We start from the raw sequence: 27,731 nt of genomic DNA on the forward strand, positions 1-27,731 counted from the left end.
GTGCCCGGGGCAGCGCTTCACGTGGCCGGGCCGGCGGCGTGGGGAGCGGGAAACCGCCCGCTCTGGCCTTAATGCGCGGGTTGGGGTGTGTGACTAACTTCTCCGTGGGTGAGCGGCCGCAGCAAGTTTGGGTAGGAGAAGATCCTGTGAGACCGGGCGCTGGGTGGAAGGTGGCTGAAATAAAATTGTTTGTTTTTCTTTTTCTTTTTTTTTTTTAAATAAAAAAATTGCTAAACTCCTCTTGGCCGCGGCTGAGTGGGGAGGCTGGCGGAGCGGTGGCGGCGGGGCCTGGGCCTGGGCGCACCACGTGGCTCCCCACGTGTGAGGCTGCCGGAGACAAGAGGGTCGAGGTGTTGCAACTATTTGTCTCCGACCACAGGCATGGATGGTGGCCTGCTCCAAATCCAAATGTGACCTATAAATGGATAGGAAAAATAGCCTGTGACATCCACAGATCACGGACTAGTGGAGCAGCCTTTTATTTAAGTTCCTGTCAGATGTAGTTCTCAAGTAACCACTGTTACTCATTTAGTATCCAGAATTGTCAGAAGGAATTATTAAACTTAATAGTGGGTTTTATTCTCCTTTCAGCGCTTAATAGGAGCTTGTTGCCATGCAGCGTTTAGGATTGCCTAGTCCATGATTTCTTCCTCAACTCAAAACTTGCCTAGAGAAGCCATCCTGCATCTGTCTTCAAAATGAAGAGGTTCACCAGGGCTGTGCAGCAACCTTGTGTTTTACAGGCTTAACCTACCCTTTTTTAAAACTGACTTTGTTAATATCTGGACAGAACTTCACATTAAAAACTTAGAATGTTGCTGATGCTGTTTACTTCTGAAAGTTTAAAACTTAGTACAGGTAGCAATAAAAAAATAAAAGGGAAAAATGGTAGAATGAATATTTGATAATCTGTAGTTTCTCCCTCTCTATGAACTGGTATGGATAGATGTAAAGTGCTACAGAGACACTTTTTTGATGAACTTTTGCTCCCCTGATTTGGGTCAGCAAAACTAGCCAAGAATTGCTAGTCTTAACTGGAGTTACGATGTCGCTTTGACCTGGCTTCTGGCCTCACAGTAGGGATCCAAGTTCTTGAGTTTTAGTTAATGTTCAGCATTCTTGGGTCAACTGGGCTGTAGGATGTGTTGAGGGGACCCAAATGGAGGGTAGGGCTTGGCTTTCCACTTCTGCAGGTTTTCTTCACGCTTCAAGCTACATCCTTTCAGAATTGGGGTGTTGTTCCGTGGTGGTCAGAGTACTTCATTTTGTGTCTTTTCTAGTGAGGACAAAATCCGGAGACAGAATCATCACTAACTCTCTGTAGCATGTTTTCAGGTTACAGATGTGGAAGTTCAACCAGCTGAATACTGAGTAGCTTTGCTGACAGTCATGTGTCCTGTGTTCAGGAATTCTGCAAATATACTTTAGAGAAATAAAAACTGTTTGAGGGTAGCATTTCTCTTTAAAGGAGTAATATTTTCACTTTTCTTTTGAATCAAACTGCTAGTATTTCTGTTAGCAGTCAGTGCTTCCTGCCTTTCCATTTCTTTATCTTACCGGAAAGCAAAGCTGTGCTTCCTGTTACATAAGGTTTTTGCCATGTTCAGGGTGGCTTTTCAAATTCAGATGTGGTGGTATTGTAAGTTGGTCACCAACAGACTGGGAGGAAACTGCTGGTTTCTCAACATTTCTTTTTGATATAACTGACTTGCCAAAGAGCCCTTAAGTATGCTGGCTCTAGCACTAGTTTTTATCTAGTCTGTCCTTTGATTGAAGGAGTGAAGTCCTATTAATATTGAATGGAAGTGATACTGGTAGATCAAAAGAAGCAGCTGGTAAGTATAATGAAGATAATAGCCGCTGTTGAATTCTAAGAAGCTGCTAGTATACAGAAGAATTTTGAGTAATTTTAGAGGTGTTCAGCTTCCGTTCTACAGTGAGGAGCCCAAGTTAGTTGTTTGTTAAAACAAGCTTCTTCCTCAGAGAGCGTCTAGACTTAAAAACGTAAAATAAGGAGCATTAGGTAGTTCTTTTCATCATCAGGTCTAGATGGGTTACTAAAACAGACTTGGATGTTGTTGATTCTTGTGTGTGAAGACTGGGGATTAATAGCATCTCTCCCATCTTAGAGTTGAATATTTATTAACTGTAAAGCCACAGAAAGACATGATCTTCCACTTCGAAGTTTGATAGAAGAAACTTCAGTTTCTCATATCACTAGATGAATCCCAAAGAAACTTTGTCATTTTGGAGCTTGGTTCTAAAGTTGCATTCAAAAGCTTCAGATCTGACCTAGGAAACTGCTGTGGTGGTACCTCTTGCTTGGATCTTTGAGCTATTCTCAGCCTGTGATCTCTAGCAGTAGACCAATCATACAGAGCAAAGTCTAAAATTCATTCTTAATAATGTTTTGCTGAATAGGTGCAAGATGATTTACTTCAGCTTCAGACTACAGTTACAGAGTTCTGTAGAAGGAGTTCAGGTAAATGGCTACCTTCAGTAGAAAGGTAGGATTTGAGGCGACTAGACTTGCATTTCTTCACAAGTTTTGGAATCTATTCTGAGGCAGTGGCATAGTATATCTTGCAGAATTGGACCTGGCTCAGAAATACCGGATGAGACCACAGATGTAATTTGTTTTCCATTATTGCTTTTTCTTGTCCTGGTGAGGTAAAAATCTAGTTCTGGGAAGTAAAGGCTGCGGGGGAGGGGGGAGCTGCTTTGTATAACACATTTCAGCTGCAGAAAACACTGATAGATGTGACTGAGTGAAAACTTTCCAAGAAGACTTAAACAAGTAGCCTTCTTAAGGTGGCCTTGATAGATAAAAAGAAACTACTGGAAACTTGCTTGTGGTGACAAAATGGAGGAGTATTGACTAATATGAGAATTTGAACTTGGGTGTTTTTTGCTTCTTTTTTTTTTTTTCTCTTACAAGTAACTGAAAAATATAATGGTGTTCAAACTGCTTGTGGGGCTGTCCATTTAAGGACTTGTCTTCTGAACCAGCCTTTTCTGGATAATGCTCCTTAAAGGTGGTTGTTGGCTTTATCTGAAAACTAAACCCTTATATTGGTTTTTAAAACAGTTAACACTGTTGGGGAATTTTGTCCTGTGTAAGGCTTCTTAGAATATAGGGTAAGTAAAACTATTGTCAGTTGTGTTTGCCTCTGGCTGGTGAACTTGTATTCAGTTTCAGATCCTTTACAGGAAGAATGCAGAAGTTAAACATTAAAATACTGCTGAAGAGAAATTCCAGGCAAACCAGTACTTTCATATACTTAAGGTATCTGAAGATGGAGCAGCATGCTTTGTAATTGTACTTCTATGGCAGCTGTAACCTTCAGCTATCTCTGAGTTCAGGGGAAAACAGGCCTCTGAAGATAAAGTTTTTTAAATGAATTTCAAATAGTCTTGAAGGATAGTTGTGCAGAGACTGCTGTTTGACTTCACATTTTTTGCTTGGTTTGCATAATCTTATTTAGACGATTTGCTTATATATACCAGAGGAAAAGAAACTTCAGATTTTCCTCCTGAAGGAGCAGTTAAAAAGGAAGCGACTTTGAATCAGATGTAAAACTTGCCTTTAGGATTCCTTTCGGGCAGTTAGCAGTGGGATTTTGTCCATCATGCAGATCCAGACTGGCAGATTGACAGACCAGATACTAAAATCAATCTGTCAGCCTGTATTAAAGCTTTTCTAGTATGTACCTAAAGCAGGTATAACTTGCCTCTTGAGTCTTCGTCTTTTCCTATATGTTAACCTAACTGGTTAGGTTGTTTGGGCACCTGTTGCCAATATTCAATCCTGTCACATGGTGCTGTAGTCTCAAATTCATGGTTTGGGATGAAAGTCTGGTAGTTGTTAGTATCTGTAAAGATGTACTGCAGTTTAGTTACAGCTCTTGGCATACTAATTTGCTCTTTTTAACAGGTCTTGTGTTGCTGTTCTGTAATGTTTTAAAAGTGAAGATTTTGTATAGGAGAGTTGCAAGTTGAGTGAAGAATATAACTTGGTATAGAATTTGGAGACCCTCTTTGGAAATTAAAAGCGGTGTCAACTATTGTGCCTGCGCCCAGCTCCTGCAGTTGGCTTTGCTTTGTGTTTTTCCTGTTCTGCAGTGTCAACATGGTTGCTATGAAAACAGGCATAAACAATGGCACAATGAGTGCCAGCTGCTGCCACCGTAGTAGACAGCTCTTTACCCTTGGGTGTCCTAATAAGATAGTTTGAGGTCCTGAACACTGAGATGAAGCAGAGAAGACTGGGTTATCTGTAAAATCCAAGTATATCTCTTAAGTGATCAGACAACCAGTTGTTTTATTCTTGTTAACATCTGTTTAAGATCTTCTTCCATCCTTTAATTGCAGAACTTTTAAGAGCAAATACCATCATCTGGTCCAGCTGGAAGGTAGATGTGGGATTACAGAAGCAGAATACTTATTTCTCTTGTACTGTGAATTCTCAGGCTTCAGTGGTGGTTGGAAGGATTTATGGTCACTTCTGTGCTGAAGATGGAGAGAAAGGAGAGAAGAGTAGCTAAAAAGCCACAGTAAATTTGTTCAACATTAGAGTACTTCAAAAATAACTAAATGAAAATTCATGTTTAGATACACACTCTCCCATTTAAGAGCTAAATGTCAGGATGCTAATTCTGGTTCCTTCTTGAAGTAGTGTGTTGTTCTTGTTGCTTCTTTAGTGGATTTCTTCAAGACACAACTCACAAATGTTCCTGGTAATGTGGAATGCTGGACGTTTTGGAGGGGAGGGAAGCATTATGTAACACAAATTGTAGGGTTATAGGAGGATTATCTTGATGGGGGATCAGGTAAACTGACCAAACATACCAGATAATGGTTCTACTTATGTTGTGTTAAGAATAATGAATAGGGAGAGAGCATGTGAAGTATTTAAACTTCAGGAGATTTCATCAAAACAAAACTTGATGTGTATTTTTAAACTAGTGTACTTTAAACTTGTCTTCAAGCACACTTTTAAAAAGACTCCAATTTAAATGTTTAACTTCCTTGTTCTTTTATTTCTAGAAGTCTTGTGTAACTGTTTTACAGCTTAGGGGAGTTATGGTACTGTGACTGCAAGTCTGTTTAACCTACCCCATCCTAACCAGTGCTTCAGTGGCCTGTGGCAGGCTGACTTTTTGCTCAATAAAACGCATACCTCTGTTCCCCAATATGGGCAAAAGTAGTGGTTTATACTGTCTCGGACAGGCATTCCCATCTGACGTTTCCCTAGCATTCTAAGGATGTTTTCCAAGTTAGCCTTCTAGATATCTGGCCAGTGTCTGCTGTCTTTCAGGGAAGCCAAATGTCTTAAACATCATCTTTCATGTAAACCTGGGAGTGAAGTATGCATTCTCAGCTATAGGTTAACAGATAGAAGCTGCAAGTCTTGTTTTGCCGAGTTAAGCTGCTATTTAGGTCATAAAAGAACTTAAGTCCTCAAACGTTAAGCAAATATGCTCTTTAAGGCTTTAAGTATAATACTGCTTGTTCTTCACAATTAGCTTCCAGAATGAAGTTTGATTAGTCAATAAATGTAGTTGCCAGCCAGACGCTTCAAGAGAATGCGTAACAACTACCAGGAAGAAGTAACTTGTAGCGATTTTGAGTTTAACTCTGAATAAGGAAGAAGGTGTGTTACTGAGAGAGAATAACGGTAAGGTTGGTTAGACAATAGCTGAAGGGGTCTGCTTTTTTTCCCCACTCCTAAGCATTTTGTAAGTAGTTGAAGCAGACTGTCTACAAGAACTAATAAGAGGAAAAAATGCATAGTACATTGCTGCTTTGGCTGTTCAGAGTTGTCTTACTCCAAGCAAAGCAGAGACAAACTCTTATCTCCTACAGTGGTTTTAATAGTCATGATCAGGTATTGTACAAGAAGGCACTGAGCCAGAATCCTGCTTGGTTTTCATTGCCTTTGCCAAGAGGGTGGGAAACCTCTAAAACTCTTATTTTAATGTAGACTTTGGTTGGTTGGGAGAAGGAACGATGTTCTAAAACTGTTGTCTTCCTCAGGCAGGTGATCTGCAGCCATGAGCAGCAATGAATGCTTCAAGTGTGGACGTACTGGCCACTGGGCTCGGGAGTGCCCTACTGGAATTGGCCGTGGTCGTGGGATGAGAAGCCGTGGCAGAGGTGATTGATTGCTGTGGTTTTCAGTATTTGTACAGTAAGATCTTTACCTGACTGTTCTGAATAGTGTGTAAAACTGACTTTGTTAGTCTGAGGAAGTTAAGACACCAGTTGGCTGCTTCTTGCCTCTACATAACAATTTTGCCTGGGGCCTCTGAGAGTGAAGTTAGTTAACTTGTCAATTCAGCTGTCAGTGTCCTTGATTAACTCTTATGAATATTCTTGACATAAGGATTAAGCCTTTTTTCTTCTGTTACCCATCTCAAGCAGGCTTCCAGTTCATGTCTTCATCTCTCCCGGACATCTGTTACCGCTGTGGTGAGTCTGGCCATCTTGCCAAGGACTGTGATCTTCAGGAGGATGGTAAGTATCACTAAATATTCTATCTCTTCAATCACACGGACAAGCATCTGTGGTTGAAGAGAAGGATACAGCGCACTGATCGTAATTCAGTGGAGACAAGCTGTATGTGTCCTTCATTAGAAGCATGCTACATCTTGCTCTACCAAGGTTTTATAGTCTTGTTTGGTATGTTTTTATTGTGGAAGCCTGCTATAACTGCGGTAGAGGTGGCCATATTGCGAAGGACTGCAAGGAGCCGAAGAGGGAGAGAGAGCAGTGCTGCTACAACTGTGGCAAACCTGGCCATCTGGCTCGTGACTGTGACCACGCAGATGAGCAGAAGTGCTATTCTTGTGGAGAGTTTGGACACATTCAAAAAGACTGCACCAAAGTGAAATGCTATAGGTAAGAACTGGCAGGAGACAACTGCAAAATGTACATTAAGTGATAAGATGCATTCTCTTACCTGATTTTGGTTAGGAAGTGAAGCTTAAACTTTGACCATGTAGCTTGTTTCTCTGAATAGTTGCTGCTTGTCAAAACTAAGACCTAAACACCTGCAAGCAGGGGCAAGTCATAGATTTGATGCATGTATCCAGATGGCCAGGGCAATACAGATGTTGCATTGCTTAAGCTGTACAGGAGAAACGGCTGTATCTTTTTGCAGAACGTAACAGAAGTGCGCTTGCCTGTAGCACAAACTTAAACTAGAGTTGAGTACACTGTATCTTACGCTGGAACTAACAGACTCCAGCTGTACAAATCAGCTGACTGGCACAGCCAGCCCCAGCAGGAATATACTTAAGACATCTTGGTTATAGGAACTGCACACAGAAGTGGATGTTAACTCTGCTTGAAATGCCAGCTTCCAAATGCTGTCTGGTTTTTGAATGCAGGCCTATACCAGAAACAGTTTGTTCCCGAGTGCAGTATTCTTCACCCCCACCAAGGTTCCCTCCTGTGGAGCAAGGAGAGAGGATATGGTGCATTTGAGATAAATTACTCTCAAAACAAGGCTGAACTGCAGACAGAAGCATCAGAGCAGGCAAAAAGTGACACATGGGAGGGAACAAACAAACAACCCAAACGCACACAAAAAAATCCCACCAAACCCAAAACAAAGCCCCAACAACACAGAACTTCTGTATTTTATGTCTGGTGGTTTTGGCACATATGGTGATTAATGTGAGTTGATCAGCTGGGAAACATTCCTGGCTCTGGTAAAGACAGAAACTTGCCTCATGTCAAGTCTGGAACACTGAAGCAGAAGTCTTGAATGCAGAAATAGTGTTGCATGAAACTTAAGTAGATAATGTACCTGACAGATTAAGATTCTTTTCTGAGTAACTGTTCTGTATGGTTTGATAAAATCATTTGATTTTTCCAGGTGTGGTGAAACTGGCCATGTAGCCATCAACTGCAGCAAGACCAGTGAAGTCAACTGCTATCGCTGCGGCGAGTCAGGGCACCTTGCACGGGAATGCACAATTGAAGCTACAGCCTAATTATTTTCCTTTGTCGCCCCTCCTTTTTCTGATTGATGGTTGTATTATTTTTCTCTGAATCCTCTTCACTGGCCAAAGGTTGGCAGATAGAGGCTACTCCCAGGCCAGTGAGCTTTACTTGCCGTGTAAAAGGAGGAAAGGGGTGGAAAAAATCAACTTTCTGCATTTAACTACAAAAATGTTTATGTTTAGTTTGGTAGAGGTGTTATGTATAATGCTTTGTTAAAGAACCCCCTTTCCGTGCCACTGGTGAATAGGGATTGATGAGTGGGAAGAGTTGAGTCAGACCAGCAAAGCCCTCTCTGGGTTACATGGAAGTGATCCTATGCAGGAGGAAAGAAATTCTGGAAGTGTCTAAACTTCCTCATAACTTTAATTTTATTACAATGGCCTTGGATTGTCTGACCTCAGTAGCTGTTAACACCAAGTAATATCTGTATCAGGCCCTACCTAGAGCATATAGCTGAGTGGGAGTAAACAAAAAAGATGCACATGCCTGTTAATGGCCATGAGAGAGAGAGAGAGAAATCGGAAATAAACTTAAAAGTAACAGTAATTCAGTCAGTGAATGTTCATGTTGGAGATACAGAACGTAATGGGAAGCTTTTGAATAAATATTTCAAAGTAAATCTGAAACCCAGACATCAGTGCTCATAGCGCATACAATTTGGAGCTATTCAGGAGTTTCAAATAAATGCATTTTCACAGAAATCAAGATGTTATTTTTGTATACTATATCACTTAGACAACTGAGTTTCATTTGCTTGTAATCAGTTTTTAAAGTAAGATGGTAAAAGCAATTGAAGTCCTAGAACATAGAAAATGTAATTTTAAACTATCAATAAAGCTGGAGGAGGAAGGGGAGTTTGGCTAAAGTTCTTCTGTTTATTTTTGGTTTTCATGTACACAGTGCAAAATAACATATTAAAAAGGGGTATGTGGAGGTGTAAAAAGTTTAGTTTTGACTTTTCTTTTGTACTGTCTTATGTTAAGTTTTCATCTGGTAGCATCATACTGCAAAGGTGTGAAGTACACAGTCCTCCCAGACTCTGTATCTGCATAAGTTCATGTGAATGGATTGTGTGGTCTCAGAGTGGGCTTGTTTCATCTATGCTGATGCAGTTAAAGCATTTCTTTAAAAAGCTTTGAAGGCACAAAAGCTGTTGAAGGTACAGCGAGTTCCAAATCTGGAGTAGTGTGATGGTCTGCTAGCACTCCTTCAGCCTTCGCAAGTGCCATGGCACTAGCAACTCCCATTTCCAACACTAGTGTTACAGGCCTTCCCCAGTCTATGTGTTCTACTTTGATTGACCAAGGGTTAGTAAACAGTTACACAGATGAAAAGTGAGCTGATGCGGAGTGTGCAAAGTCTTGATGTGGAAGAAAACCAAGGGCAGGCGCTCTTGACTGCTCTGTGCATCCCCATAAGGGCAGTTTCAGAAGGTACGTCTTGAACTGCTGCTGCTCAGGGCAGCTCCAGCTGGGGCTCCCAAGCTTTGGGCTACCCAGGAGCTGCAGGAGCTTGCGTGGCATTTGCCTGTTCTGTTCAGCAATAGTGTACTGCAGTCAGCTTGTGCTTGCATATTCACACACAAACTAAAGGCTTTCAAGTCCCAGAGTGTCTGTCATGGGCTATGTATGCTATAGAGGTAAAAATGCCTGTGATGTTGGGACAGTTGTGTGTGGATCTCAAGAGAGAAGTACCAGACTGATAATGTACAGCTATGCTAGAGGAAAACTAAATTGGCACAATTTCTTGGCTTCTAGATCTGTGTTATCACTGACCAGTTAAGTATTGCATTAGCCTTGCTTCCAAAATAAAATGTTAAACATGACACGGCCATGCAATAATGCCCCTGAAGGTTGTGGTCTTCCAGGAATAACTTAAGCCTATGCCTGTCAGCAGTCTATAGCACGTGAGTGAGGCTTACAGAAGACCACTAAGAACTTGGCTGATGAAGTTCCCAATGAGGAGTCTGACCTGGGAGTGTTTGAAACTGCAAAAGCAGATGTATTACCTGATAAATTTTCGGGTTGTTTCAGGAAATCTGCTATCTAAAATGTGTCTCTCCAAGAAAATTGTGATGGGTTATAGCTGCTGTGTCGCATCAGGTGAACTGATCGGATTGTTGCTGTTTTGCAGTGGGCTGCCGTAGCAATTTAGAGTTCCTTAACGTTTAACGAAATAAAGATTTATAAAGAACTGAAGTTTTCAGCCTGGGTTTAATGTTCAAAGTGTGTGGAAGATGTTGAGTCATAGTTTGGGAAGAGAAAGAAGATTCTTAGAATATGAAGTACAAGGTGGCTGGAGCCCAGATTGCTTGGCTGGCAGGAGCCAACCTGAGCAGGTTTTAGGCCGAGCTGGTATTGCTGCAGAGAGAAGGAAACGGACTGTTGGAAGAAGACTCTCTGAAGCACTTAATGAGGAAACATTCTTGTACTGCTTTGCCTAAGCAGGAAAAAAACCCCAAGTATTTGCTTCTGTGTGGTCAGTGTGACAAAGATGAAGGAGGCAGGTTCTACAGCGTAAAACCAAAATGAGATGGTGACTGCTGTTATAATTGGTTGCAATTCTTTGGCAGGATGCCTTTTGTCCAACGTATTTGCTGAAGAACAAAGCCTTTCAGCTCTTGCGGAACTAAGGGGTGGGGAAGAGGTGCTTGCCTGAGTTCTGTGGGTTTTTTGAATGGGGGTGTGTGTGTTTGGGCATTTATTTTTTAATAGCTGCTATTTGAGCATGAGTGTACTTTTGAGTCTTAAACGTGGTTACCAAACCCCTTGTAAATCCACACTTGAAATGAGTGGGCTGTCTTGGGGTAGTACAGATAGCCTAGTCATAGCATAGTTTTGCTCAGCCTTGTGGTAGGTTAGTATGAATTAACTGAATCTTTACATATAATTATCTTAGTTAAACAGTAATAAAGCTTGAAGGTCTGTGATTACGAAGACCTGAAAATCTTTGAGAATTAACCTGTAGCTAAAAAATGCTGTGTCAAAGACCTGCAGTGCGGGTGACGTCTATAGTCTACTTTTCTATTCCTGCAGAACTTGGTGATTAAGGTTCCTCATGAAGATCATGCAGCTACTGCTCCTTAGGACTCTGGTACTTAACTGCTTTATTGTCACTGTGTAATTTTTGTGTGCCTGAAAAGTAGTGTTTTCCTCTGAGGTGGTTTCTTTTTTGACAAAATGTGATTTGAAAGCTGAGAAATACAAGCTAGGATGTAACTTCAAAAAGGAGAAAATCCAACTAAGGTATCTCTTCCTAGTCATCTTTCTATAGAGAACAGTTTAGAATATTGATGCTGCTACTTCAAATGTGTTGGTTGTTTCAAACTTAACAAGATGAACAAGCAGATGGTGACTTTGAAAATTGTGGGGACTTGGAAAAATCAAACCTAAAATTTAATTTGTTCCGTGTTAATCTTTTTCAATAACACTGAAGGATCCTTGTTGGTCTTGAAGACTGGTCCCATGACAAACACCAGTGTAGTGGTTTCCATAGATCTGGTGGATTATGTGAATCAGGAAGGCAGAGAGATAAATGTGTAATATATTATTTTCTACAGACAGGGCTCTCTGAAGGGTTAGCATTTTCTGGAAGGGGAAATTTAATAAAATAATCGGGAGCCATTGACTAAATTCTTACTGAAAACCAGTCTTGCCAGTTTGTTTTCTAGACCAACTGCAAAGGATTGATGCAATTGCACTGACAATGGTGTGCAAGGTGTGCACAGTAAAACGAGGAGGCTGTGGGCTGTGTAAGGCTGGACATTGGGAGAACCTGCCGGCAGTTAGAGGTAGCCAGGCTCATTGTGTGGGTTTCAGATGCTGTGGGAATCCATCTGTAGGGATGGTGTGAATAAAGAGGGATCTGGTCTGTGTGCCAACCTTTCTAAATCCATGTCTTGTAATGCTGTTGCTGGGCAGGAAGTCTTGAATGTGATGTATGAAATGCCTGCAAAAAAGTCCTTTTCCATTTTTGAGTGTAGAAACTAAGAATATATAAGAGTAACTGCCGAGCGGTCAGTAACATGGCGTTTGTTTTCTCTTTTTCAGGCTCGAAACGCGGAAAAGGCCATGTAAGTACGGCTGGGGGGCCTGGGGCTCCCGCCTGGGGCGGGCCGCTGCCTGCGCTCAGACCCCTGGGCGGGCACTGCAGTACAAGTTCCGCTTGCTCGGGCCGTAGGGCAGAGACCGTCCAGCCGTGCGGGTCCCCGAGATCCATCGGCGTTATCTGGTGTGCCTTCTGGAGCAGCGCGATCCTGCTCCTGTGTTAGGCAGCCCCACGTGTCTGAGGCTCCGGCTGGATTTGGTTTCAGAGACATCTGCACCCTCTGTGCCGTGGCTCACTCCCACAGAGCCGTGCTTACCCAGCGGGACTCACTGTGCAGCCTTTTGAAAAGCGCTTTGGAGTTTAATAATGTGTTTCGATACTTACTCGCGGATGTGATGCTGGTCCCGAGCCGGTGGGAGTAGGAGGGCTGTCAGGTGCCCGTACACCAGGGCTGTGGGGCTGGCGGGGCTGCACTGGGCAGCGCTGGGCAGGCAGGAGAGGAGCTTCAGCAAGGCCTGAAATAGGTGCTAATGGCCTCTTAGAGCATTATAGGCAGTTCCTGCTTTTGGAACAGGCTAGATAGGAATCGGTTAACATTGGTTTAAGTCTAATTCTTGCTTGGGAATGACTTGGGTTAAACCAATGGGTTTTAAATACTTATTTTTGTATTGACTTTATTGACTATTTTTCAAAAAGGTTTGCAGACCATGTATTTCAAACTGCCATATTAGAGGCTTTTCAGTATATTTCTCTCATGTTTGTTCTTTTACCTAAAATGCTTGTAATTCAAGGAGAAGCTGAAGAGATTACAGCTGTCTAATAGCTGGTGAGGTGCAGTCTCACAGTGATCCCATCCAGTGCGTCTGGGACACTAGATTGGATGGTGTGATTTTTGTTCTGGAAATGCCTCTTAATAGCAGGTGGAGCTTAAGATAATTGACTTAGATGTAGGGTATAGGTATGCTGTTAAAGGTATTAAATGCACTCAACTGTTTTGTGCGTTTTAATGTAACTGTGAATGTCTAGTAAATAAGTAAAACTGTATTAAATTATAGTGTGTGCAGTCTCTGCTTACTTGTGAGAGACCTGGAATATTCCGGTAATATCAATAAATTGGTTACTAACTGCTGCTTTCCTTACTGAAGCTTTATTTTTCTCTTGAGTTTCTTGTTTGCTTTTTGATGTATCCCTAGATAAGATACGTAAACTTAATGCTTGTGCTTATAACTTGTTGACATCCTTTTGCTGCTAATATCTAACATGCTAGCATATGCTAAACTGAAAAAATAATTAGCTGCTTACCAGGATTTATCTTTATTTAAGAAATTAACCATTGAGGATTGCTAGTGTCGATCAAGTCGCTAGCTGGAAGAGCTAGCCAATGAGCATGTTCAAGCCCTTGTTTTCTATAGACTGTAATTAAGTCAGTAATAAACATTCAGAGGAAAACTTGTTTCTGTTGGAATGTAGATTTGTGAAAGTAAATCTACTTCCTTTCTTTTCTTTAGGACGGCCTTGGCAAGATTTCGGCAAGCTCAGCTTGAGGAAGGAAAAGTTAAGGTATGCTGAAAAAAACCTAAAGGTTTGTTAGATCTTGTCCGGAGTGGCATGCAAGCCATGTACAGAGCTGTGTGACAGCTGTCAGAGGGGTTGTATGCCAGATACAGGTATCCTACAGGAGCCTGGCGTTAGTCATCTGAAAAGCAGCTGAAGTAGGGGGTGTATTTCAGTGACACAAAACAGTAATGGTGAATAGAATTTTCTTATCTGAATAATCTGTTTACAAATTTATCTGTATGTATGTTTCAGAGGTATATTGTGGCCAAGAAGAAAGGGCAAATTGAGCATCACTTAATTTTTTTAGTAATGTAGGTAGAATATGTAATAATTTGGAAAAACAGCAAACTACAGTAATGCTATAAATAGAGGCAGCATGCTGGGCAGAAAATGAGAATTATTTTTGAAGTTGTCTCCTTGTGCAACTACATACTCAGATTGATGCACATACACTTATTTTTACTGACAGTAATCACAAGGTTTCTTTGGATTTCTTCCCAGAAGAGGTACGAGAAATTCTTATAATCTTGTTCATTAGTATATTTTGACAAAACAGTAACCATGAAACAGAGGGCCTTCAGGATCATTGTGAACTCGAGGCTTGCATGAGACATAACATTGGCATGTTATTAACCCAACACATGATAGCTGTGCATCTGTTTATAATTATCTTCAGTCATGCAGCTTTTTGTTTTGATTGGTGTAAGACTGACCAAAAAATGGACTTAGCAACTTCTTAATTAAAAACCTTTACCATTATAATGAAAGAAATAGCACCCCTAAACCCACACAGAACCTTAGAGACTGATTCTCAACTATCTCTGGATATTCCTGTACGTTTTTCATGGAATCATAACTCAGATTGCAAGAATACTTATGTGGGATCAGAGTGTTTTCAATAATATTTTTTGGACAGGTTTACAATTTTGAATTTTGGGTAACTGACAAAGGAATTCTGGAAACTAACTGAGGTTTCCTATGTTTGCACCGTAAGAAATCATATTTTACACACAAGAAATCATATTTTACACACAAGTGCAAGCAATGTGAAACAGTAAAGTGGAAAATAACAATTTAGAGAAACTAGTGAAAAAGATTCCATGAACAGCCAAAGCATAAGATAGAATAGGGTTTCTGGTATATTATGTGAAAGAAGGCTTTTTAACGTATAAAAGGTAGAGCTGTAGAAGTACTGTAGAAAAAGAGACAAAACAACTGCACACATAGTCCTAAAGGTAAGATAGAGTATTAGTCTGTAAGCAAGTCAACAGAATATGAAGAATGTTGGAGAAAAGGTGTTTTGGATAAACTAGTTGAGAGAGTACAATCATATTGGAAAAAAATGACGTTACATAGTGGCAATTGAGAAAGTGGTAAACTTAATAGCTATGTGGAAGACAGTGTTTTTTATTTAGATGCTCTTATATTGAAAATGGTGTTGTAATTCAACTGACCTGAACATTATTTGTATTGGAGAGGATTGTGAAATGTTTTGAAAAAATAGGTGACAGATTTTGTTTTGAATAAAGTGGATTTAAGTAGAATTTATATTCTGTGATAGTTTAATTTGGCAGGGCTGTAAATCACCATTGTTTTCACTTATTAAAAATTAGTGGGAGTAGAAGGCACTGGAACTCGGGAGCATAGTTTGGGGTTAATCAAGCAATAAAGTTTGAATGAAATGCTGTGAATATATTGATGCTAGTTTCAAACTTCATGGTATATGGCTTTCTGTCAAACAGGAACGAAGACCTTTCCTTGCATCAGAGTGTAATGAATTGCCTAAAGCTGAGAAATGGAGGCGACAGGTAATGTCAAGCTGTAGATTTTACTAATTCTCTAGTGGGTAGAACTTTAGCGCTTCCTAATTAGACAGCCTGCTTACAATTTTTTTTCAGAATTCTTCAGTATGCTGACAGCTAAATCACAGAGTAATTTAGATTGGAAGATGGTATAGCTCACCACAGTGTCCAGAGCAGATCCTATCATGTACAGTTGCCCATGGCCACACCCAACTGAGTTTTGAATATCTTTAGGGATTCAGACTCCACAGGTTGTTGGGGTCCCTGTTCCACTGTTTAATTACTTTCTTAATGATTTTTTTTTTGGTACCCTTGAATGTAATCAGAATTTCCCTGGTTCCAACTTGCGTTTATTGCTACTTGTCCTATTTGTCATGCACCTCTCAAGCAGTCTGGCTCTGTCTTGTCTCTATCCTCCATAAGGTTGTTGAAGACAGCAATAGGTTATTCCCTTTTCATCTTCTCTTATGGCAGATCAAAGCCAGTTCTCTCTCAGCCTTTGTACTTCATGTGCTCCTGCCTTCATCATGTGTACAGCTGTAAAAATGTTTCCATGTTGTTTAAGTGTCTGAGGTGCTATATTTGTGTCTAAAATGTATGTTGATATTTCAAATTGATAGGCTCAGATCCATTTTCTAGATCAAAAAGCCAACTTAGAAGTTGGATCTTTCTAGGGTTTTTCTGAGTCTTTCCTAGCATATTTTTTTTTATTTTGAGAAATTCACTTGTGTTCTTATTTAACTAGATCATTGGAGAAATTTCCAAGAAAGTGGCACAGATTCAAAATGGTAAGATTTTTCTAATTACGTTTTATTTTTTGAATCTCCGTCCTAAGCAGTTACAGTGAAAATCATATGTCATGTGAACTGTACTGTTTGCAATGCATAAACTGTGAAATTACTTTGGTGCTTCTAGTACACTGCCTAATTTATTGCCTTTTTCCACTCTGACAGCTGGATTGGGTGAATTCAGAATTCGGGACCTGAATGATGAAATAAACAAGCTTCTGAGGGAGAAAGGACACTGGGAATTCAGAATAAAGGAGCTAGGAGGTCCTGATTATGCTGTAAGTGTATTTTATAGTACATGGTTGTTCTGCTTACAAGTAAAGTGACTAATGAGAAAAATCTGTGCAATGTTCAGTTATGTATTACTTTGTCAGCGTTTATTAGAGAGGAATTCTATTCAGCTCCTAAAGATGTTAGACTGTGTTCAAAGAAATATTTGTTTTCATGATGAGCAAATAAGACTTTTCATTTGGGACACCAGTTCAAGGGGTCTTGCCTTCCTGATAACACTTTGCAGCACTGGTCTGATTTTACCCATCAGTAGGTTTTGGTTTTCTATGTTGTACTCTTAATCAGCTTGTAGAAGGGTTTTCACTTGGTTCACCTAGTTACTCCTCAAAATGAAATGATACTAGCTCTCACTTGCCAAAACATCAAATATTTGCTCATTGTCAGATTTAGTAGTGCTTGTTTATCTGTTACCTAAATGTACTAGTACAGAGAATGAGACAGATTTAGATATTTTGTGAAGGTTAATCTGATATGGGTTCTCTAGGGTTTGCATGGTCATTTTAAATGTGTGATTTGTACTAAAAGTAGAGAACCTATATAAAAATGGGCTGTGAGGGCATTTTACTTGTAGGGTAGTTTGAACTGGTCTAGCATATCTCCTTTCTAATTCCTTTAAAGTAGTAAGATGCCCAGGAAAACAGGAAATACAAGATGGAAGAGGAATAGAATTGTAAACAAAGAACTCTGCTTATTTTCTAGAGGATTGGACCAAAAATGTTAGATCATGAAGGGAAAGAAGTTCCAGGAAACAGAGGTTACAAATATTTTGGAGCTGCAAAGGATTTACCAGGAGTTAGAGAACTTTTTGAAAAGGAACGTAAGTAAATAGTAACTCTTCCCAGACATGAATCTACCGAGTTATATATCTTGAGGAAAATGTCCACTGTAGTATGTGGGGAATGCTAGTAACAGCATGTTCTGGCTGTTATTCAGCTGAATGTCAAACCTGTCAATCAGCTGAATGAAATGCTGGACACAAGTAATTAATACTACTTCTTTGGGCAAAGAACACCTTTGGCTGTTTGCAATTAAAGAAGTATAGAGAAGAGTAAACTCTTCTTTCTGATGGGAGTTCCAGATGGTAAGGACTAATGTTCTATAGCAACTTTCCAGCATCGGTTAACTGTATTGATAAGTTCTAAACAGTACTCTGAGTTCAGAATTAAAAAATAAAACAAACCAAAACCCGAAAAAAACCAAAACAAAAACCAAAAAGGAAGTTGGCTTAAACATAATTTTAGAAGAAGGAATCAGCTTTTACAATAGGAAAAACTAGATGTAAGTGGATAAATATATTGATTTGTCATAGAATGAAGGGGAATTACTTGAACCTGAAAGTGAGGCAGGCCTACTGAATCAGCTCTTTATAACTTGCCATCTGCAAAGAAAAATTATGGGAAGTACTGCATGATCTGGGGCAAGTTGGGTCAGTTTTTTAGTTCTTTTCATATAGAAGTCTTGCTCAGTACTGGGACTTCAGTACAGGGGGGAAGACCACTGCATGCGTGGCAGTGTAGAATTGCCACAGGGTGGGAACTGTGTGGTATGAAGCATCAGGTCCAGTATTCAAAATGTTTTGTGCAGGCCAGAGTAAAATACCACTACTTCCAATATCGGTTACTAGTTAAAGCGAGCTAGCTGTAGTGGCTGTGAGGTTGGTAGGAACCAGGAATGCAGAGCAAACTGTCAAAATGGACCTGGGTGTAAGACAGTCCTGCTCTTTCAGCCCTTCCACCACCTCGGAAAACTCGAGCTGAGCTTATGAAAGCCATTGATGCAGAGTATTATGGCTACAGGGATGAAGATGATGGTATTCTGGAGCCACTGGAACAAGAACATGAAAAGAAAGGTATGTGAGATTCAAAACCTGGATAAAGCAGTCCAAGAAGGGATGATGGTGGACTCTGAAGTTGTCTGTCTGTTTTTTTTTTTCCCCCTGCAGGTGGTTGTATTGTGCTTAGCTGTCAGCTTTCATCTGTCACTAGGTATCCAAATCACCACTGTGTAAGGCATTTCCGGGGTGAGGGGGTGTGCATTAGAGTGGGCTTTTATCTTTACTATTGTTAAAGATTTAATATTGTCAGCAAGTGATTCACTACTGAAGCAAAATCTCCTTTTTTCCCCAGCTTTTTAATGCTTAATAATGTAAAAAACTGGGTTGCAGCAGAAGATCTGTGGAACTCAAGTGGTTATCTCCCTCCTTTGTGAAAACTGACTGTACCAGCTGTTTCCTGTGTTACCTACTTATTTATTCCTGAACATAGCTGCTTAGTTTTCTTGGAGATTAGAGGGAACCTTCTGGAAACCCTAAAGTCTAGGTGACCTATGTTAGTTTGTCCACATGTTATCTATCTTGTAACTTCACCACATTTGTGAATATTTTTTTCTTTGAAACCCATATTTTTTTCAGTAGATAATATTTTTCCATGTGTCTGCTCACTTAGTTCTCCAGCTTTGTTTCTATTGACTTGCTCAGTAAAGATTGGAGGATTATGAGTCTAATTCCTGAAACCTCTTTAAAATTCAGCACTGTGTGCTATCTTCTGGTATTTGTGTAGCTTTAAGCAAGAGGCCACCCATCACCTTTAAGAGCTTAGCTGTTTTCTAAATAGTTCTTTCAGTCCTGGTGAGCGTTGTCTGATCCTGGGCATTTCTTGCTGTTTGCATTGTATGTTTGTTTCACGATCTCCTCTTTTGAAACTTCAACTGCAGGCAGATCCTCTGTGCTCTGTAGGAAAAGCTTCTAGCATAGGAACCCCTGGCAGGCTTTTCCACAGAGCACAGCAGATAAAACCAGCAGATTTTGCTTGAACGGTGTTTCTTTTTGTATACAATTATCTCTTTGGAATTAGAGAGAAAAACTTTAAACAAAACTGCAGGAAGTGGCATGTTTAAATGATTAGAAGTTGTTGAGCTTGTAACTGTTATCGATACTTAGTATCTCTTGGTGTGGTTATCCACTGCTTGTATTTATCCTTTCTCCATGTGTGAGATCTTAGGTGTTTTGCCTTCTTAGATGATAGGACAGGGAGGAAGAGGGGAATAAAGGAAATATTTCACTTATCAGTGTCCTGCAGCATGGCCTATAGCCTTAAACAAAGTGAATGGTAGCTGGCTGGCAGAAAGTTGATAGTGTAAGAAGGGAAGTTTTGTGGTGCAGCGCTCCTGGAAAGGACTCCCACTTGGTGTTCATCTTGCAGATCCTACAAATTGCAGACAGGAGAAGTAGCTCATCTGGATTCATGGGGTTATTTAAGAAAATTACCATCTTTAGTGATTGTGCCACTTGAAATAACAAGGCTAGAGATGCTAACAGAACCAGTGTACTATTACTGTACAATTAATGTACTGTTAATGCACAGTAACTAAGATTCTCTCAGAGTCACTTGTCTGGGCTCTTGTGGTTTTTAGTTTGTTATCAGAAGAGTTAAATTTTTGTAAAGAAAGTATAGAAAAAGGTTCTTAATTTGGGATACCTTTTCTGTTATGAAACCGCACAGAAACAGAATCATGTGCAGCTAGTTAGATCTTGCTTTCTCAGGGAGAGCATTTTTAGTCTTTGAGAGCTAGGAGGAATGGCTGCTGACTTATGTTGCTGTAGGCATTTTGTACTGCCTAGTTGCATTAATCTTGCACTTTTAGGGTTTTTATACACTGGCAATGTCACTGATTAAGCTTCTTAAAACTTCTTTTAGAGCTCTTACTAGCACTCTGCTGTGTAGTAGAGATACAGCGGCTTAACAGGTCTGAGCTAGCAGCAGGTTACAGAATTGGAATCATGCTATAAAATAAGAGGAATGAACTATGAGATGAAAAGAGAGAGACTTATTTTGGTGGTCACTGTGAGGAACATAATCATTTTTAACTACATGGTGATCAACAGTCCTATAGCTGTTGACATGTCTAAAAGCCACTTAGCCTGGTCATGTGACCCTGTTATTCAGTTCAGAAAGTAGATTGATATTTAACCATGACATTTAGTGTCTAAAATGTACCCAAATTAAGGCAATAGCAAATACCACGCTTCCACAACGCTAGCATTGGGTTTTGCACAAACTACACTGATATATTTTATTAGATACTACATTAAGGCACTACAGTAAGCATGTGTTACCTATGTAGAGGATTTAAGCAAGAAGTTTAAGTCTGTAGGAAAAGCTTTGGAAATAGGACTGTACTGCTTTAACTTGCTCTCAGATACACTTGTCATTTTCCTTTGCTAACCAGTTATAGCAGAAGCAGTGGAAAAATGGAAAATGGAGAGAGAAGCACGACTTGCAAGAGGTGAGGAGGAAGAGGAGGAGGAAGTAAATATCTATGCTGTCAATGATGATGAGGTATGTGATGATGGTACATTTCATGTGTCTTTTACACTGCCTTCCTGGACAGAGTTATTTTGCCAAGAACCTGTCTGTTGCTGCATTCTGCCCTTCTCTCTACCTAACTTACTATACAATTGTCCCTGCTTAGTGAAAGTCAGTAGTGGATGAGTACATTTGGTCCAGGCTTAGAGAGCGAGGAAAGCTGACAGCTAGGGAAGACTTTTTACCTGAGTGAGAAACAGCAAACATCTTGTTGAGATTTAACTGTCACTGCCTGGAATGCTGGTGGTTTTAAGGCAGTGTGTTAACTTCACACTGATTGGTCTTGCTTTGAAGTACAATCTACATCAGTAACAGCCCAGGTTGTTTTCTGTACAATATAATTTCACACTGTCAATGCGTGGCAAAACTAGAGGTTGCCAGGGTCTTGTTTGTAGTTGAATCCTGATACAGCAAGGCTTTCCTGTTGCTGCAGTCACTGCTGTGACATGGCTCTTGTTTCTTTATTTTCACTGCTCCCAGTGAAGTAAGAAACTGAAGTTTCTTACTTCACTGCCAGTAAGAGAAGTGAGTGACGTTGCCATTGCTCTCAAAAATCTGTAAAAGGGGTACTGGAAACTAGTTCTTATTTTGCAGTCCGTACCTAAGTAGGTTTATCACAAGAATGAAAAGGAGATAGTCCAAAAGTAAAACGGGTGGTTCCTTCAGTACTCTGTTTTGTTTGTATTACCTTCTCACTCATAATCCCAGCTCTCAGGTGTGAGTACAAAGCAGTACATATCTACACAGGGAAGTGCCACATATATTTTTAAAGCACTTGCTTTCTTCTTGGTTAGCTGGCTCCTCTCTTGTTTATACCTTTGCTATGGCAGCCAGAGTGTTATGGAAGAGGAGGGAATATAGCTTTACATTCATGCCCCTGCCACAGAAGAGGAAAACCAATGAAGAATGAAAGCAATCATTCTGAAAATGTCAAGGAGCAGGACCTGAACTTGATGCTTGTCATATTCCTGTGTTCTTTGGTCCTGTTCACCTACTTCTTGTGTCTGTAGCATTGATCATTCTCTATCTAGTTCCTTCTGGCAAATCAAGTAAAAAAGTGGCTTTTGATGACCTCTTTAGAAAGTAAATTTGATGTGGCTTTATTTTTTTTTTAGTCTGATGAGGAAGGTGGCAAGGAAAAAGAAGGTGAAGAAGGCCAACAGAAATTTATTGCGCATGTTCCAGTGCCATCTCAACAGGAGGTAAGATATAACAAAATGAAGTTGCAGAGATGCACCCTGCTTTTGCAAGACAGATTTTAACTCGTGGCAGGTCATCCATAAAAGTGTCCTTGATTGGTTATTTCTGTGACTTGACTCTGCAGCTGTTTAATTTTCTTGCAAATGCTGTGGAACTGTCCAGAATTGTGGTACTATTGCTATAACCCCTTTCACCTGAAAAATTTCAAAACCTTCTGTCATGACCTGGACTGGAATCCCAGAGAATTGCAACGGTTCTGTGATCCCCTTGGGTTAAATTAAGGTGAAACTACACCAAACAACCAGTTAAAATGTTTTACTTGTGGTAGAGAACAATTTAAACTTGGAAAAGGATAATAAGCAATGTGGTCTTTTATAAATCTGTAAGAAAGAAAAGAAAGTAAAGGAGAGAAAGAGAATCAAATCCAGATCACCACCCCTGGATCCAGCATTGTCTCGGGTCTGGTAATCTTGGGTGGTGGGTACACCCGGATCTAGCTTCGATGGTGGGTGCATACACAGGAGACTTTTCTGTTGCCTTTGTTGTTCTTTGTATCAGCTGATCAGTGTATCTGCCCACCTTTAGTTTTTCCTCTGGTCCCACAGGTTTTTGATGTCTTAATGCTTCTTGAGCAATCATCTGGCTTCTGGGCAGAACTGCTCAGCTCTTACTAGCCCATGAGCAATGCATGTGTGGAGTATGCCCTACACAATAGAGCCACACATGGCTACACGTGGAGCCACTGATAAACAGTTGGTTTCACTCAGTCCATGTCTCCCCCTCTGAGGCTTATCTAAGGAGTCTGACAGTGCACCTGCAAGGGGGTGAGCGGTATGTCCTTCCATACACTCCTGCTTCCTTGGGTGACATTCCTTAGACTAATCCAAAGGCCGCAGCTTGTCCTTGAGGTTTTCTGTGTTGATGAATGTTTGAGGCATTCCTTCAGTTCCTTACACCTTCCTAAGTATTACAGAAATTGGAAAGTGTTGTGGTGTTATGATCAAGATAACCCTAATTGCCTACTATATTGTGCTTTTCTGCTGACAGTCTCAATTTTTTTTAATTTAATGGAATGATTTCTGAATTGCAGGGTTTGCTGTCATAAGTTTTCTAAAATTATTTTGGTGGCATGACCTTGAATAGACTATTATGTTTTGAAACTGCTCTAGGGTATATATTACTTTAACAGTGATAGGTTGTTTGAAATACAACTCAGGTGAGAAGGTTCTGGGGATACATATCTTTTGGTAGGTGTGCCTTTACATCACACAGGGAGCATGTGGTGGTTTGTCCCCCACTGCCATCTTGTCAGATGACAATGCCGTGTTCTCCTATGAAGTCACAATCCTGCACATTCAACAAAATGCACATGTAATGGCTTGTCAAAACTGCAAGAGAGAAATAATGATTAAAAACATTGCTTGCTGGCTGATGGTATTCTCTTAATGAAGAGAGCATAACTGTGAGTCAAAACAGTCTTTCTAATACATAACCACAGATTTACACAGCAGTCTTCAATCTTTTCTAATTAGACAGTAGCCAATGTAATTTTTTCTCTTTTTTAGTGGCAGATCACTCTATACCTTATGTCTATGGGATTATGCCTTCTAGAGTCTAAATTACAGAAAGCTGACATTCAGAACACTTATTGTTGAGAGATGGTGTGTGCCCGTGTACAGTCTGGAGAAATACAAAATCATTACTGAGATCAAAACAAGTCTTGCAGATTGCTATTAGTAGATTTTTAAAGTACGTGCTTGTTAAAGAATCATGTATTGCTGGCACTTCTAGACAAAATTTAGGTAAGAGGTTCATAGCCGTTGCTCATGCGAAAGGCAAGTTCACTAAACTTACTTTAGGGGTGTGGACTAGTGTGGCATAAATCCATGTGTTCTGCATTTGTTAAAGTTGTATCTGAGACAGTTTGAATCAAAATTCAGGTGACTACTGAGAGTAAAATAAAATGGCAGCTAATGTCCTGATTGAAAAGGGTAGGAGCATGGGTCTGAAACAGTCATCTATTTTACTGTTTCTTTTGACTTTCATGAGCTTCAGTTGAGTATTACTCCTGACTCCTCTTAACTGCTTCTACACAAGTGCATACATGACTTTCACAGTTTATTTTCTGTGGTTTTCTTCCTCTTATCTTAATACCTAAGCATGCTTGGTTTCAGCATCTCAATTAAGTTGAATGTCATCCTATCTTTGTATTTGCAGATTGAGGCGGCTCTTGTACGGAGAAAGAAGATGGAGCTTCTCCAGAAGTATGCCAGTGAAACCCTCATGGCACAGAGTGAAGAAGCAAAAACACTTTTAGGATTGTAACATTGCCCCAGTATGTCCTGGGTTTTGTATAATCCATCTAAAAGCAACAGGTTCCTATATTCTGGTAGCAGTCACTTTTAGCTCTGAAAGTCCCTTTGGATGTTGTCAACTGATGAAATTATGTGTGTTCTGTAGAAGGAAAACCATCGTTTTGGTTTATCCACTAGGATGACTTACACTTCAGTGCTGAAAAAGATCAGGCTTAGGCTAACTTGTCTTTACATCTTCAGCAACTGTCTTCAATCCTTTCACTTTGTAAAACAGTCTGTGCAGTGGTGCCTCTTGCAGGTAGAACCACAAACCCAGTGACTCCTTAAATCCTGAAGGAAAACTGATGTTAGTGTCATTCTGCCCACTGTACCCTGACTGTAAGCGTACACATCTTTCTTATGTTGATTTTTGACAAGCTGAGTCCAGAGGTAACTTACTCTGTTATGCCTGGTTAGTTTACCAGAAGAGCCTAGAACCTGTTCAGAGGTACCTTGATGGCAGATCTTATGAGTGACTTGGAAATTGATTTGGTTCTTTGTATAACACATGCAGTATGTCTCAAAGCTGTTACCCTTTTTGTGGTTTGTAACCGTGCCTGGGTGAATTGCTTAAATGCTGGATATTTCAGCAACTATTGTAAATACTTCCAGCTTTGCAATACCTTGTTCAAATATTTTTAGTAAAACTTATTTACAACCTGATGTCTTGTTTCATTCTAGCTCAGAGGATTGTGTTGTTTCCCTAATCGTAGCCAAAGCAGGGGATCAAAAGCAGCCATCCACAGAGGGATTTTAAGCTCTGCATCCCCTACTGCTCTTGGTTTATGTATCCTGTGACAAGAGGCAAATTACAGCAGAGCCTGTTCTGAGCCTTTTGGGTGACTAACATTGTTACACAGGTCTAAATGAATGAAATTTTAAATTGGACATCTGCAGCCAGGGAGTAGAAGTGCTATCTAATGAATACAGTATTTTACAACCAAGTAACCATGTCTGGGACTACTTAGAGTTTCTAAATGCTCTGAGTATTCAGCACTATTGTAAATAATCCACTCCAGAACAATTAAAGCTCTACATTAGAGGCAAGCTTTGTCTTTCTTGATGTAAATGAACAAAAAAAGCCTTGAAAGAGTGAAAAGCGTAGCTGCCAAGTTAAAATCTTAAAAAAAGACAATCAAAACCTCAAATATTGATAGCAAACAGACAACTAACATTACAAACACATTTGTCTCTTCCTGTTAGCGGCGTAGCTTTCTCTGCTTTGTAACAAAGCAGCAGATGAGTATGTTTGTGACTTGCAATAATTTTGTGTGTTCTGATTTGCAAGCACAACTCCAAAGTTGGTTTTAGTTTTTGCTGTTGCCCCGTGAGTGTTTTCTGTTCTTCGGTTTAGAGAATGTCATGTGCTTTTATCCACATGCTATTTGCATTGCTGTAAAAGACAACACTGTTTCCCCTGGCCACCAAGAATGGAAAAATAGGCTCCTTTCATGTTGGATGTGCTAACAGCTTTATGGTCTAGCAGTACCAGATCAGACTGGTATACTTTGCCTATGGAAAAGATGTGAAAAATGTGAAGGTTAAAGGCTTTCTTGTCTGATACTAAGCTACTAACTGTGTCCCTGGAACTGAATAAATTGGCAAGTAGTCTACTAAGTCTTTATGGTGCTTCAGGAGTGTTAGTCACCAAACCATAGCACTGGGGCAGGGGGCATGTGACACCAACAAAAAAACTGAAGCAGCCAGATGGGCTTGCTAAAGAGGCGTTTAGAGTTAAAGCTCTGTTGTGAACAGCCCTTTGCCAACCATGATTCTGCTAGACTGTACTTTTTGTTGTTCAGTGCAACATTTTTTTCTTCTTGGGGAACAGTGCTTGGAAGAGGAATGTCTGTGTAGCTGTAGATTTGCTAAACTATATGCTGGAGATAACTGAATTAGATTTAGGGGTTAAGAAACCCAACTAGTTTTTATGGCCTGATACAGTCTGGGTGTTTGATGGTACCAATGGTTGATCCTTCTGTCACTATATGAATCTATAACATAGAAAACAGAAGGGTAAAGTCAGATCAGGGACAGAGTGATGATGACAGAAGGCATAAAAAAAATAAATAAATGGAAAGGAGAGAAAATCAAGACAGGATAGTAATTGCATTCATGTTCAAAGGAGTAGCTACCAGCCCTGAGCAAGACTGATACAAAGACATAAATAGAGAAGTTTTTAAGGAGTGGTGATCTCTGCTGACCAACACAGAAATGGAATAAGCGTACAAAAATGCAGTATGGAACTGTGCAATGCAAACTGTGGCTGCAGCTGTACTAAATATTTGCTCTGTTGCTCTGAGTGCTAAGCATTTTTAAACTGAATGCCCTTTTTGGCTGCATCTGCGCCAACAAATTGCAGAGTAATTATTTGCCAGCAGTGGCCTATAGCGAAATGCCTGTGTTCTGCTTGCTGTACAGGCTGTCAAATTGCTGGTGGAGTCAGGCCTGGGAAGCTTCTGCAGCTAAAGCCGGGAAACCGATCTTGTAGTTTGTCCTAGAGAGGGAAATGGTGTGTAGGCTCTGCATTAGCTCTTACTTTGAGTGTGCAGCTGTACTTTGGCATGTGTATGCTGTTGGGCTTAGAGCTCGTACCATCTGTATAATGCCTCAGCCTCGAACGTGTCACGGTTATAAAATAAATGTCATTTTATGCATGCTTATGTGGGGCTTGTTCCCTGGTCTGCCTCAGAGTTCTGCGCTGTGCATGATCCTGGCTTGAGTTTTGAGGAGATAACCTCCCTAATTGTTCTGTTCTCTGCATTGATTTTGGCTTGCTTTTGTGTTTTAGAAGTGGATCCGTTTCGGTTTCATTTAATGCCAACCAACCACATAAGAGGTACAGACTGAACAGCATCACCTTTACTCTTGATCTCGGTGAGTGCAGTGCAGGCACCGGAGGAGCAGTCTGTCCCTGGGGTCTGAGAGAGGGTGGCGAGGAGTAACTGCTAGCAGCACTAGAAAAATTTACCTAATCTGTGTTAGCAGAGATGGGTTTGCAGAGTATCCATTAACTACTGATATTTTGTGCTTGTTTTCTCACTTTCAAGTCTATTTGCTGGGAAGTGCCTTTGGGACGCAGATCTCGGACCCCGCAGCGTTTGTGTCTATACACGATCCGCTTTTTCCCAAAAAGCATCGATTTCTGAAGAACCGGAAAGAATGTCTGATTCGTTATTAAAGGAAACTTTACCTCTCCGGTTTTCCTTGGCTGCTGCCGCGGTACCACCGCCGGCCGTGAGGGTGGGTCTGGCCGCCGAGCCCGGGGCGCGCAGCGCGCTCAGGCAGCGGCCCGGGGGCGGGGCGCTGGTTTGAAGC

General features: G+C 40.5%; 3 protein-coding genes across 7 annotated transcripts in view; all 3 read left to right on the forward strand.

Annotated features, from left to right (window-relative positions):
• The first annotated feature begins 2,077 nt into the window (after positions 1-2,077).
• On the forward strand, positions 2,078-10,208 carry CNBP (CCHC-type zinc finger nucleic acid binding protein). 5 transcript variants are annotated; one of them, XM_026857277.1, is made up of 5 exons: positions 2,078-2,482; positions 6,037-6,156; positions 6,421-6,516; positions 6,699-6,900; positions 7,883-10,208. In XM_026857277.1, the coding sequence occupies exons 2-5, from the start codon at positions 6,054-6,056 to the stop codon at positions 7,998-8,000; spliced, it is 519 nt and encodes a 172-aa protein (XP_026713078.1). In that variant the 5' UTR covers positions 2,078-2,482; positions 6,037-6,053; the 3' UTR covers positions 8,001-10,208. The 5 variants fall into 5 exon arrangements, with proteins under 5 accessions (XP_026713078.1, XP_026713077.1, XP_026713080.1 ...); XM_026857276.1 differs by lacking the exon at positions 2,078-2,482 and having other exon boundaries at positions 5,082-6,156; XM_026857279.1 differs by lacking the exon at positions 2,078-2,482 and having other exon boundaries at positions 5,887-6,156; positions 6,702-6,900.
• On the forward strand, positions 9,338-25,476 carry ISY1 (ISY1 splicing factor homolog). Its single transcript, XM_026857622.1, has 11 exons — positions 9,338-9,443; positions 12,001-12,082; positions 13,566-13,617; positions 15,357-15,422; positions 16,162-16,204; positions 16,370-16,482; positions 17,195-17,312; positions 18,222-18,344; positions 20,723-20,832; positions 21,975-22,061; positions 24,277-25,476. Exons 1-11 carry the CDS (start codon positions 9,338-9,340, stop codon positions 24,382-24,384), a joined length of 1,008 nt encoding a protein of 335 aa, XP_026713423.1. The 3' UTR covers positions 24,385-25,476.
• Positions 25,477-26,120: 644 nt separating this feature from the next.
• LOC113484935 (haloacid dehalogenase-like hydrolase domain-containing 5) overlaps positions 26,121-27,731 on the forward strand; it is a 14,345-nt gene continuing 12,734 nt past the window's right edge. Inside the window, exons 1-2 of the mRNA XM_026857624.1 lie at positions 26,121-26,197; positions 27,205-27,290. Of these exons, the coding sequence (XP_026713425.1) occupies positions 26,121-26,197; positions 27,205-27,290 (163 nt within the window). The remainder of the gene's footprint in view (positions 26,198-27,204; positions 27,291-27,731) is intronic.

Source organism: Athene cunicularia (genome assembly GCF_003259725.1).
Source record: "Athene cunicularia isolate RWA chromosome 12 unlocalized genomic scaffold, athCun1 chr12_part1, whole genome shotgun sequence".
NCBI lineage: Eukaryota > Metazoa > Chordata > Aves > Strigiformes > Strigidae > Athene > Athene cunicularia.

Excerpts from the sequence above, each read along its gene's own strand:
- CNBP (XM_026857277.1), top strand. The coding sequence starts at position 6,054 with ATGAGCAGCAATGAATGCTTCAAGTGTGGACGTACTGGCCACTGGGCT. Across the intron at positions 6,517-6,698 it reads CTGTGATCTTCAGGAGGATG|AAGCCTGCTATAACTGCGGT; the intron begins GTAAGTATCACT and ends TTTTTATTGTGG. Across the intron at positions 6,901-7,882 it reads ACCAAAGTGAAATGCTATAG|GTGTGGTGAAACTGGCCATG; the intron begins GTAAGAACTGGC and ends TGATTTTTCCAG.
- ISY1 (XM_026857622.1), top strand. The coding sequence starts at position 9,338 with ATGAAAAGTGAGCTGATGCGGAGTGTGCAAAGTCTTGATGTGGAAGAA. Across the intron at positions 12,083-13,565 it reads CGAAACGCGGAAAAGGCCAT|GACGGCCTTGGCAAGATTTC; the intron begins GTAAGTACGGCT and ends TCTTTTCTTTAG. Across the intron at positions 15,423-16,161 it reads CTGAGAAATGGAGGCGACAG|ATCATTGGAGAAATTTCCAA; the intron begins GTAATGTCAAGC and ends TTATTTAACTAG.